The sequence below is a fragment of the Sus scrofa genome, chromosome 9 (assembly GCF_054392235.1).
Source record: "Sus scrofa isolate SSC_HxYL_T2T_F1_AM1 chromosome 9, Sscrofa_HxYL_maternal_Yorkshire_Landrace_v2.0, whole genome shotgun sequence".
In the NCBI taxonomy this organism is placed as follows: Eukaryota; Metazoa; Chordata; class Mammalia; order Artiodactyla; family Suidae; genus Sus; species Sus scrofa.
The window spans coordinates 6,837,775-6,849,866 of record NC_139391.1 but is presented as its reverse complement, the minus strand read 5'-3'; the positions used below and the strand labels follow the sequence as shown (position 1 = coordinate 6,849,866).

At 50.7% G+C, this 12,092-nt stretch overlaps 1 protein-coding gene across 14 annotated transcripts; it reads right to left on the bottom strand.

Moving 5' to 3' along the window:
• Positions 1 to 1,549: 1,549 nt before the first annotated feature.
• On the bottom strand, positions 1,550 to 6,731 carry FOLR2 (folate receptor 2 (fetal)). Of its 14 annotated transcripts, none has more exons than XM_084974530.1 (6): positions 6,398 to 6,532; positions 5,292 to 5,401; positions 4,946 to 5,107; positions 2,625 to 2,813; positions 2,376 to 2,511; positions 1,550 to 2,229 (listed from the first exon to the last, which is right to left on the bottom strand). In XM_084974530.1, the coding sequence occupies exons 3-6, from the start codon at positions 5,093 to 5,095 to the stop codon at positions 1,943 to 1,945; spliced, it is 762 nt and encodes a 253-aa protein (XP_084830656.1). In that variant the 5' UTR covers positions 5,096 to 5,107; positions 5,292 to 5,401; positions 6,398 to 6,532; the 3' UTR covers positions 1,550 to 1,942.
• Positions 6,732 to 12,092: the final 5,361 nt, after the last annotated feature.

The window sequence follows — 12,092 nt, the reverse complement described above, 5'->3', positions numbered from 1 at the left end:
CCAGCATTCGTCCTCCAGGCTGTGCCCGACTCCCCCGTCGGTCGCCTCTTGGTGTAAGAGTAGCTCCCTGATGCGGCGAGAGAGACCGGGTCTGCAAGCCTTCACTCAGTTCTCATCCTAGCTTCATCACCACCTGCCCGGCGTTCTCACACAGGTACCTGCCCCTCGCTTCTGCGGTTGGGATGTGAAGACAGTGATCTCCCCAGGGGCAAAGGGGAAATGGGAGCCCAGAAATAAACTCAGGCCCAGCCGTGGGGGCTGTGCAAGGACAGAACAGTCCTCCGAGAGTTGCATAGCTACCAACCCTAGAGGGAACCAAGGTACCCGAGAACCTCGTGCCCCTGGGAAGCCCCTAAGAGTTTCTACCCCTCGTCCAGCTGCCTCCAGGACACAGCAGGGCAGGACCAGTGCAAGGCTCTCGAGTGTTGCCTCCCCGAGAACCTCATAGACTGCCCTCCCCAATTGGCTCTCTTCCTGCAAGCCCCCAAGCTGCTCCTTCCAGCCACATCATGTATTAATTTATTTTCACCTTCCCCTGGGAATCCTAAGCCTTCCCTGCGATCTCAGAGAGGCATCAGTGAGTGATGCTTTGGAGCGAGATCTTAATTTTCTGCTCAGGAATTGAACCTGGGCAGCCTGGTTGAAAACCAGGAATCCTAGCCGCTAGACCAACTAGAGGCTAGAAGCAGAATTGCCCTGATTCGTGCCCCTGTTGGAAGCAAGAATGTTTCAAAGAGGCAGAGACTGTGAAAACAGGTAGGAAGATTACTGTAGAGTCACAGTAGGTGTGGGAGCGCGCACAGAGAAGTGGTTTATCTCAGCAGGAAGGGAAGGGGTAACGCACACCCCAAGGAGAAGCACAGCTGTGGGCCTCCCCCCTGAGTGAGGCACGCACCAGAGGAGATTTACATCACTTATATGGGACGATTCCTCTGGATCCTTGTTTTCCTTTGGCCAATGGCCTTGGGGTACTTCTCACACCTTTCTGGACATAGGACCCGCCCCCATATGCCTGCGCATCTTTTGGCAAAGATGGATTCCAGAGCAAGGGGTATCGGGACAGAAACAAGACTTCTTATGGTCCGGCACCCCCTCCCTTTTTGACCCCTAGACGTCTTCCTGCGCATGTGTGATTGGGGCGCTCTCTTTGAGCTCTCCCCCAGGCGGGACTGAAGTGGTCCTTATCTTTCTGCTCCCACAGAGCTCGGCTCCTGCCGTGAACTTCTCCCTTGACATGTCGAAGAGAAACAAGGCCCAACTGCCTCGGCCTAACAAGCCCCAGCTGTTCTCAGCCCAGGGGCCCATCTCCCTTCTGCCTGACCTGGACTCCCATTCCCAGCTTTGCCGAGGCAGCAGAGCTGAGCACAGAGCCAGGCAGATGAAGCCTGGGGGAAGGAGGGCTCGTTGATAGGACCCAACATAAGCGTGAAGTCCTGGACCTGGCTCTCCTCTTGGGGGTGAAAAGGGCAGCAGGATCTCTGAAAGCTATTCATGTGCAGGCGCTGAACGCACAGGCTCTCTGGGCAACATGTCACAAGCACGAGAGAAGGAAGGGTTGCTATCTTCATTTTATTGAGGAGGAGCCTATGGTTTAGAGCCGTCGCGCAACTGCTTCACTTGACATAGTGAGTGGCAGAGCTGGGATTCAAACCCAGGTCTCATTTCTCTAAGCTGAAGGAATCCAAAAGCTATGGGCTCTGTCCTCTGCCACACACCAGCTCACAACCAAAACAGCCCATCAGACACAGTGCTGTTGATCTGCCTGTTAGAACTGGCTGTCAGAGAGACCCCAAGGCCCACCCTACGGCAGGAACTTGATGACAGAGGGATGGGTAACAGATGAGGCGGGCTTAGGGCTCCCTCATTGGTGGGAGCTGAGTTGAGACCAGCCTGGTCATCAAAGCTGGGGACAGGCAGAAGGACCGTCTGGAGACGGCCGGACTCAGTCAAGGAGCCCAAGTGGCAGCATCAGGGCTGCGCTGAGCAGGAGAGGCCCGGTCCCAAGGGACATGGTCCCCGCACTCAAGGCCAAGGCGTAGAACCTCGCTACCTCCTCGTTGGGGTTGCCCTCGGCCGCGTCAAACCACATCTGGATGCAGCGGCCGCTGCCCCGGCTGTAGTTGGTGAACTTATAATCGTGATTCCAGATGCCCTCACACAGCGCTGCGGGTGTGGGGAAGAAGGACTCAAATGTGTCGCAGGTGGTCCCCGTGGGACACTGGTTAGATCCTGTGGGGGGGTGGGGGGGCAGTGCAAACATTCAACCCCTGGGCCCAAAGCTCATTCTGGCCACCCCCAGACACCCTTGCTCAACCCCGGATCCTCAAACCCCTCTTCTCCAACCCCCGCTTCCACCTCCCCGCCCAGGCCCTCACCTGAGCTCCAGTTCCAGCCCTTGTGCCAGCTGCTCTTGCAGGTGTAGGAGGTGCGGCAGTCTTCCCACCAGTCCAGACAGTCCTCTTTGCAGAGGGGCACGTTCAGGAACCGCTCTTTGCGCCACTTCTGGTTCACCTGGGCGGGAGGGGGCGGGGAGGGGCTGCCGTCAGCCAGGGATGTTGGCAGGAACAGCCTTGACCGAGGTGCAGGGCAGCCTGCTGGGGAGGGGGCGAGGGAGACACCAGTACCTCCTGGAACCAGGGCCCCAGGTTGGGCGAGCACTCGTACAGACAGTTGTTCTGAATGAAGTGGCGCTTGCAGGCCGGCTCCATCCTGCCGCAGTGCTCCCAGGAAAAGTTATACAGGGAGGACTTGTCCCGGTGCAGCTCGTGGCTGACTCTGGCGGAGCAGCAGGCGTTCTTCTTCCAGGGGACGCACTGGGTGGGTGACATGGGACATACTGCCTTCCCCGCCGCCTCCACTCCAGCATCACCCCGTCTGCCTCTTGTCCTCCCTCCCCAGGCGGCTGTCCTCTGAATGCTCACTAGGGCGCCCCCTCTGCGCTTGCGCCCCCAGGAACTCCTGTCCTGGGGGAGACTCAGTTACAGCGGTGTGATGGGGACGGGGTTGCAGAACCTGGGAGAAAACCCGCCTTGGCAGACAATAGCTATCTTTTCTTTCTTTCTTTTTTTGTTTTGTTTTGTTTTGTTTTGTTTTTAGGGCCACACATGCACCACACGACAGCCACAGCAACCCCAGATCTGAACCATGTCTGCAACCTACACCACAGCTCACGGCAACACCAGATCCTGAACCCACTGAGTGAGGCCAGGGATCAAACCCTCATTCTTACAGGTCCTAGTTGGGTTTGTTAACTACTGAGCCATGAAGGGGACTCCCAATAGCTCTCATTTCTATAGCACGTAACCCTTTATAAAGAGTAATTTATTTATCCGCTAAAAAATAATTATTGAGTCCTTGTTTTATGCCAGTTACTGTTCTAGGTGCTGGGAAGACAGTAGAGAACAAAACACAGAAATATGTGTTCCAGGAGTTCCCATCCTGGCGCATGAGCTGTGGTGGAGGCTGGCGGCTGTAGCTCTGATTTGACCCCTAGCCTGGGAACCTCCATATGCCGTGGGTACGGCCCTAAAAAGTAAATAAATAAAAATAATAATTTTTTTTTTTAAAAAAGATTCTTAAGATCTGGAGTTCCCCTTGTAGCTCAGTGGAAACAAACCTGACTAGCATCCATGAGGATGTAGGTTCAATCCCTGGCCTTGCTCAGTGGGTTAAGGATCCAGCGTGGCTGTGGCTGTGGTGTAGGCCAGCAGCTGTAGCTCCGATTCGACCCCTAGCCTGGGAACTTCCACATGCCGTGGGTGCAGCCCTGAAAAGCAAAAAAAAAAAAGACCTGTGCCAGACACAGAGCAGACCCACAGAAATACTTGCTGGGAAAAAAAAAAAAAATGAAAGACCTATTGATGACTTCTTAAATCTAAGCCAAACTCTATCTTACGTATAAACACATCATTTTTTAGCAAGTTTTTGATATAGACCCGATCTTCTAAGACTGCACGTACAGTGACAAGGAAGTAACCTTGTCTGTGGTTTGTTTTCCTGGAGTTATTCGCTATTTTAGACAAGTGTGCCGCCAATGGAAACACCTTGGAGTGTCTCATATCTCACAGTGCTGAGGTTGTTTGCCAGGAGAACACACCGGTCTCAGTCTTCACCGTAGCTGCTCCATTTTCGGTGATTTTGTGAATAAAAGCAAATGGGCTATTTCATAATGACTTCTAATGTGGTTACACCAGAGAACTGACATATGGAAACAAACGTTACTATAAATGACTTTCTTTTTGCCTTTCCCTTGTCTTATGATAGAGTCGGGTTTCCGTGTGCAGATAGGTTCTGTTAGCTTTGAATGTCATCCAGGGGAGAAAAAGAGTCTACATAATAATACTGATCAGCAGGAGACATGGACTCCAAGAGGGTTGCCACTGACTGGCACGCGAGTGTCCCTGTGTGTGGCCTGTGTCACAATCATGAAGGCCTTGTCCTCTGTCCCCGTGGCGCTCCGTGGCACTGACGCATAGGGAAGGTAGGAGGAGCTTCCTCCCACCGCCTCTTGTCCTTTAAACCCCTGGAGGCGCCCAGCCCTACCCCTACCCCTACCCCACCGCAGGGGCAGCTCATGTCCAATTCCTCTGTGTGTCCATGTGCTTCTCTGGGCCTCGGCGTCCTCGGTTGTGTCATGTGGAGGAGAATGTCACCCACCCCCATCACAGGACCCCTGGGAACATGAAGTCACGCACGGAAAAGGCACGACGTGGCGTAGGTGCTCAGTAAATGATCATTGCTCCTTTTGCCCCCATGGTGTCCTGTTCTGAGCAGGTCGCCCCTAGAATCACCGCATCCACTGCCCCCACCTCCCTCTTCCCCCGCAGAGATAACTCAGGACGCTCGTGGTGGGGGTCTGACCCCTCGCCCTTCCCCTGCCACCTCCACTTCCCTTTCCTGTCCGACCAAGCCCCCTCCCCAGCCGGAGCCCACCCTCCCTCCTCACCTGGTCGTGCAGCTCGTCCTCAGGGCCTGGCTCTACCTTGTGGTGCTTGGCATCCATGCAGACGTTGAGCAGGTCCGTCCTGGCCCGGGCACGGCACACGGAGACCACCCCGGCCAGAAAGAGCAGAAGGGCTGTCAGCTTCCAGGGCATGGCTTTGTCTGCCTGCAGAGGCAGCTGTGGTTAGGGAGGCCAAGGCCTGAGGGCGGAGGGCCCCCCCACTTCCCCGTTCACCTCCTGCCCCAAGCCCCCCAACTCCACAGTGCAGGATGGAGTCAGACCCTGTTCCTTCCTTCAGAGGCTCTTTGAGGCTGACATAGAGAAGATGACAAAAGGGGCGCTCCCTCACCCCAAGGTTGGAGGGCTCAGAGGGGACCGGGGATGAGGGGACAGGCCCTGGAGGAATCACCCCAAGTTGGAAAAGATGCTTTGTAGCCTCGCCTTCTCTCTGGACTTGATCTAAGAAAAGTGATGAAATAGTTGAAGTCCATACTCTGCTCCTCTGCAAAGGGCCAGGGACACAGAGCGCCCTCATCCTGTGTCCAGCGAGGGCTCAGCCCTCACACCCGGGATCGCCCGCGGCCCCACGCTGGCCTAAAAGCACTGCTAACCCGGCGGTGGCAGTGTCCAGCTCTGCTGATTTTTCCAGATCAGCATGAGCATCCAGTGAGGTAGCATGCAGGACGCTGTCTGGTTAGATGAGACAGAAATGACCCAGATGGTTGTTTTCAAACGGCTTTGCTCGCTCAGACTTTTTCCTTCCCTCTTCCCAGCTCTCCGCCGTTTGTTTTCTCCCGTCCCCTCGTCCTGACTCTGGCCTCCTCAGCTCTTTCTGGACAGATGTGCCCGCTCCCTGCCTTGTCCCTCAAGAAAACAATCGCAGGCCCCTGGGATCAAGGGACCCCACAAAAGCCACCACCCCCCTCCCCACCGCATCGGAACTGCTTCCCAGACGCGCACTTGGAGTCAGGGGAGGCCGCCAGCTCGGGTCGGCCTGCCCCCCACCTCCAGCCCGCTGTGCCTTTGGGACCCGAGTGGACCGCAGAGACCCTCTTCTCCCTCGCCCCGCCCCCACACGCAGCCCATCACCGAGCCCGGGCAGGGTCCCTTGGGAAACCTTTCTGGAATTCCCTTCCCTGGGCTCTGTGTTTGGGGTAAGATCTTCCCTCCTCCCGATTTCTTCCCGCTCAAGTCACCTTCTGCTCCAGGAGGCAGCGGCGAGCTTCCCGAGGGAGTTGTGCCCTTCCCCCCTTCCCGGAGGCGCCGGCCGCGTCCCCCCTCCCTCCTTGGGGCGACTTGCCTGCGGGTCCCCTGCCGCCAGGTGCGCGCGCCGCCTCCCGCCCGCCCGCCCGCAGGGCCTCTGCCCGGACTGGCAGCCTCTGCAGGCCGCTGGCGCTGTGGTCTCCGCCCAGGGCACAGGACAGCCTGCCAAGACGCCCTGGTAAGCAAAAATACCATTTCCTCCGTCAGCGCTTCTCCTGCTCTTCTTCTCTCAGATCCCACCCTCCTGAGGGTCCGGCCAGGGATCCACTCGTCTTTGCGTTCATGTTTTGTGCGCGTGTCAGTTTCCTCATTCCCGGATCCCGCTCCAACACACATCACAAAATCAGACCGCGGGCGCTCATCTCCAAGGGGGATCGGGTGGTTAGGATAACTCACTTGAGGGGACCAGGGTGGAGTGGGGCAGAACCCGGGTTCGGGGGCCAGGTCAGGGGACCCAGTGATCACGCCATCCCTCCCACGGCCGTGGGAAATGTCTCTGACTCCGTCTCTGCTTTAGTTTGCTCTCAAGAGAATTGCTGAGCATTGGACCGTGCAAAAGCCTGACATATGCTGAGTAGACTTTTTAAAAATGTTTCTTTGGCAATTATTGACTCGTAATAATGTGTGAGTTTCAGGTACACAGCTTCAGATTCTTTTCCATTGCAGGTTATTACAAGACACCAAATAGAGTTACCTGTGTTATACAGTAAATCCTTGTTGTTTCTCTGTTTTATATACAGTGGCGTGTATGGATTAATGCCATAACCCTAATTTGCCCCTCCGCCTCCTGTTTCTCCTTTGGTATCTATAACCTTGTTTTCTATGTCTGTGAGTCTGTTTCTGTTCTGTATTTATTTATTTGCTTTTTAGGGCTGCACCTGCGGCATATGGAAGTTCCCAGGCTAGGGGTTGAGTCGGAGCCACAACTGCCAGCCTACACCACAGCCATAGCACCACGGGATCCGAGCCACATCTGCAACATACACCATAGCTCATGGCAGTGCTGGATCCTTAACCCACTGAGTGAGGCCAAGGATTGAACTCGCATCCCCATGGATCTTAGTCGGGCTCATTACCACTGAGCCACAATGGGTACTCCTGTTTCTGTTTTGTAAAGAAGTTCTTTTCTGTTATTTTTAGACTCCACATATAGGTGATATATAATAGTCAGCTTTCTCTGCCTGACTTCACTTATTATGATAACCTGTAGGTCCACTCATATTACTGCAGATGACAATATTTCATTCTTTTTTATGGCTGAATTATATTCCATCGTATGTGTGTGTGAATCCCATCTTCTTCATGCCTTTATCTGTTCATGGCCGTTTAGGTTGCTCGAGTAGGCTTAACTAGCATCTACCGGATTAATTTATGAGCAGCCAGATGGACACAGGTACAGGTCGAGATACAGAAGTCAAGTGTCACAGAGAAAAATCGTCTCAATCTGATAAATGATAACATCTCACCATCTCTCATTTCTGTAAACATAATTAAGCAATTTTTTAGCCTTGAAAAAATTGTGGTAAAATAGGAGTTCCCGTCGTGGCGCATTGGAAACGAATCTGACTAGGAACGATGAGGTTGCGGGTTTGATCCCTGGCCTCGCTCAGTGGGTTAAGGATCCAGTGTTGCCGTGAGCGCTGGTGTAGGTTGCAGACCTGGCTCAGATCTAGGGTTGCTGTGGCTGTGGTGTAGGCTGGCAGCTGTAGCTCTGATGGACCCCTGGCCTGGGAACTTCCAAGTGCCGTGGGTGGGGACCTAAAAAAGACAAAAGACAAAAAAAAAAAAAAAAAAAAGGAAAAATTGTGGTAAAATCCATACTATATAAAATTTACTGTCTTAACCATTTTAAGGGTACACGTCAGTAATGTTAAGCACACTGACATCATTTAGCAACAAATCTCTAGGACATTTTCATCTTATAAAACTAAAACTCTGGAGTTCCCGCGGTGGTGCAGTGGAAACAAATCCCACTGGTAGTCGTGAGGTTGTGGGTTCGATCCCTGGCCTCGTTCAGTGGGTTGAGGATCCGCCGTTGCCGTGAGCCGTGGTGTAGATTGCAGATGAGGCTTCGATCGGGCGTGGCTGTGGCTGTGGTGGAGGCCAGTGGCTACAGCTCTGATTAGACTCCTAGCCTGGGAACCTCCATATGCTTCGGGTGTGGCCCTAAAAAGACAAACAAAAAACAAAAAAACCCCCACTAAAACTCTATTTCCATTACTTAGCACCTCCCCATTTCGTCCCCTCCCCAGTCCCTGGCAACTGCCGTTCACCATCTTCTGTGTCTGTGGATTTGACTGCTCTATAGGCACCTCATGTAATTGGGATCATATAGTCGTTGTCCTTTTGTGCCTGGCTTGCTTCACTTAGCATAGTGTTCTCAAGGTTCATCCGCGTGTCAGAATTTCATTCCTTTTTATAGCAGAATAACAATCCAGTGCATGTGTATGCATGTTATTTATCCATTCGTCCATCCATGGACGTTTGGGCTGCTTCCACCTTTTGGCTGTTGTGAAGAATGCTACTGTGAAAATAAGGGCCCAAGTTTATCATTATTTTTTTTTTTTTTTTGCATGTGTAAAGATATCAATTTGGGACCTGTTTGCAATTCTTTTGGATATATAGTCAGAAGTGGACTAGCTGGATCAGATGGAAATTCTATTTTTAATTTTTGAGGAACCATCCCGCTGTTTTCCATAACAGCTGCACAATTTTACATTTCTACCCACAGTGCCCAAGAATTTCAATTTTGCCACATCCTTGCCCACGTTCATTATTTTCTGTTGATTTGTTTCCTTTTTTAATAGGAGCCGTTCTAGTGGGTGTGATGTGGTATATGTCACTGTGTGTTTTGGGGGGTTTTTAGTTTTGGTTTTGGGTTTTTTTTGTTTTTGTTTTTGTTTTTGTTTTTTTGTCTTTTTGGGCTGTGCACGCAGCATATGGAAGTTCCCAGGCTAGGGCTTGAATCGAAGCTGCAGCTGCCGGCTTATACCACAGCCACAGCAATGCGGGATCCAAGACGTGCCTGCAAACACCACCACAGCTCACAGCAAGGCTGGATCCTTTAGCCCACTGAGCGAGGCCAGGGATCAAACCTGCTTCCTCATGGATCCTAGTTGGGTTCATTACTGCTGAGCCACAAGGGGAACCACTCACTGTGGTTTTGGTGTGCATTTCCCTAATGATTAATAATGTCGAGCATCTTTTCATGTGCTTATTGGTCATTTGTATATCTTCTTTGGAGAAATAGCTGTTCAAATTATTTGCCCATTTTTAATCAGGTTATATATCTTGTTGTTGTTGAATTGGAGTTCTTTATGTATTCTGGATTAACTCCTTATCAGATACATTTGCACGTATTTTTCCTATCCTATGTGTTGCCTTTTTACTCTGTTACCTGCCTTTTGCTTTACAGAGGCTTTTAATTTTGATGTAGTCCAATTTATCTTTCTTTCTTTTATTGCTATCATATCCAGCAAATCATTGCCGAATATAATGTTATGAAGCTTTTTCCCCTATGTTTTCTTAAGGAGATTTATAGTTTTAGCTCTTACATTTAGGTCTTTGATCCATTTAGAGTTAATTTTTGTGTAAAATAAAGGTCCAACTTTATTTATTTATTTTTTTTGCATGTGAAAATCCAGTTGCATCCTAGCACTTTTTTTTTTTTTTTTTTTTTTTTTTGGTCTTTTTTAGAGCGGCACCGGAGGCATATGGAGGTTCCCAGGCTAGGGATCGAATCCAAGCTGTAGCCTCTGGCCTTCACCACAGCCACAGCAACACTAGATCCGAGATGCATCTGCGACCTACACCACAGCTCACGGCAAGCCGGAAACTTAACTCACTGATCGAGGCCAGGGATTGATCCTGCGTCCTCATGGATGCCAATCAGATTCCTTTCTGCTGAGCCACCATGGGAACTCCCCAGCACCATATTTTGAAAAGACTGCCCTTTCCCCTATTGCATTGTCTTGGCACCATCATCAGAAAACTGGACTTTCAGTTCTGTCCCATTGATCTATGTATCCATTCTTTCTTTTTTTTTTTTTTTTTTTTGCCTTTCTCTAAGGCCGCACCCACAGCATATGGAGGTTCCCCGGCTCGGGGTCTAAAGGGAGCTGTAGCCACCGGCCTTCACCAGAGCCCCAGCAATGCCAAATCCAAGCCGAGTCTGCGAACTACAACACAGCTCACAGCAATGGCGAATCCTTAACCAGCTGAGCGAGACAAGGGACCGAACCCGCAACCTCATGCTTCCTAGGCGGATTCCTTAACCACTGAGCCATGACAGGAAATCGCTATGTATCTATCCTGCCACTATTGCTGCACTGCCTTATTATGGATTGGGAGTAAGTGTAGAAATCAGGAAGTGTGAGTCCCCCAGTTTTGTTCTTTTTTCAAGATTGTTTTGGCTATCGTGGCTCTCTTTCATGTCCATGTGGATTTTAAGATCACGTTGTCAGTTACTGCAAGAAAGACAGCTGGGGGAGTTCCCGTCGTGGCGCAGTGGTTAACGAATCCAACTGGGAACCATGAGGTTGTGGGTTCGATCCCTGACCTTGCTCAATGGGTTAAGGATCCAGCATTGCCGTGAGCTGTGGTGTAGGTCACAGACATGGCTCAGATCCTGCATGGCTGTGGCTGTGGCATAGGCCGGTGGCTACAGCTCCGATTAGACCCCTAGCCTGGGAACCTGCATATGCCATGGCAGCGGCCCAAGAAATGGCAAAAAGACAAAACAAATAAATAAATAAATAAAAAGAAAGACAGCTGGCGGAGTTCCCGTCGTGGCGCAGTGGTTAACGAATCTGACTAGGAACCATGAGGTTGCGGGTTCGGTCCCTGCCCTTGCTCAGTGGGTTTAACGATCCGGCGTTGCCGTGAGCTGTGGTGTAGGTTGCAGATGCGGCTCGGATCCCGCGTTGCTGTGGCTCTGGCGTAGGCCAGTGGCTACAGCTCCGATTGAACCCCTAGCCTGGGAACCTCCATATGCTGCGGGAGCGGCCCAAGAAATAGCAACAACTACAACAACAACAACAACAACAACAAAAGACAAAAAAAAAAAAAAAAAAAAAAAAAAAAAGAAAGACAGCTGGGATTTTGGTAAGGATTGAGTTGAATCTGTAGCTCAGTTGGCGAAGTAATGTCCTCCTAACAGTATTAAGTCTTCTGATCAATGAACATGGAGTTTCCTGCTATTTATGCAGGTTTTAAATTTCTTTCAGCAATGTTTTATAATTTCCAGTGCACAAGTCTTTTACTTCCTTTGTTAAATGTTTTCCTATGTATTTTATCCTTTTTTCATGCGACTGTGAATGGAATTGTATTCTTGAATTTAACTTGGTGTTGATCATTGCTAGTGTACAGAAATACAAGGGCTTTTTTTTTGGAGTTCCTGCTGTGCCACAGTGGTTAATGACCCTGAGTCATCTTTGTGATGGCGCAGGTTCAAACCCTGGCCCAGCCCAGTGGATAAAGAATCCGGAATTGCCTTAGCTGCAGCTCAGATTCGATCCCTGGCTTGGGAACTGCCATATGCTGTGGGTGCAGCCAAAAAAAGAAAGAAATAGAATGGGGTTTTTTTATATTGATCTGGTATCCTACAAACATGCTGAACTCATTTGTCAGTAAGCCTGTGTTTGAGGATTCCTTATGATTTTCCATATAGAATGTCACATATTCTATGAGTAGAAATAGTTTCACTTCTTGCTTTTCAATCTGTATGGGTTTTATTTCTTTTTCTTCACTAATAGCCCTAGCTACTGTCTTTACACAACATCAGATAGACAGGATGAGCGTGTATATACTTGTCTTAATCCTGATCTTAGGGGTAAAGCCTTTTAGCATAGAATAGGATGCTAGCTGTGCAAAATTTCCTTCTATTCCT

What these genes read in the sequence shown, in the direction of transcription:
- FOLR2 (XM_084974526.1), bottom strand. Translation starts at nt 5,477, where the DNA reads ATGAGGGCGCTCTGTGTCCCTGGCCCTTTGCAGAGGAGCAGA. An exon ending in GCCCTTTGCAGAGGAGCAGA is followed by an intron (nt 5,108 to 5,435) that starts GTATGGACTTCA and finishes CTGCCTCTGCAG; the next exon opens with GCAGACAAAGCCATGCCCTG. An exon ending in GGGCTGGAACTGGAGCTCAG is followed by an intron (nt 2,230 to 2,375) that starts GTGAGGGCCTGG and finishes ACCCCCCCACAG; the next exon opens with GATCTAACCAGTGTCCCACG.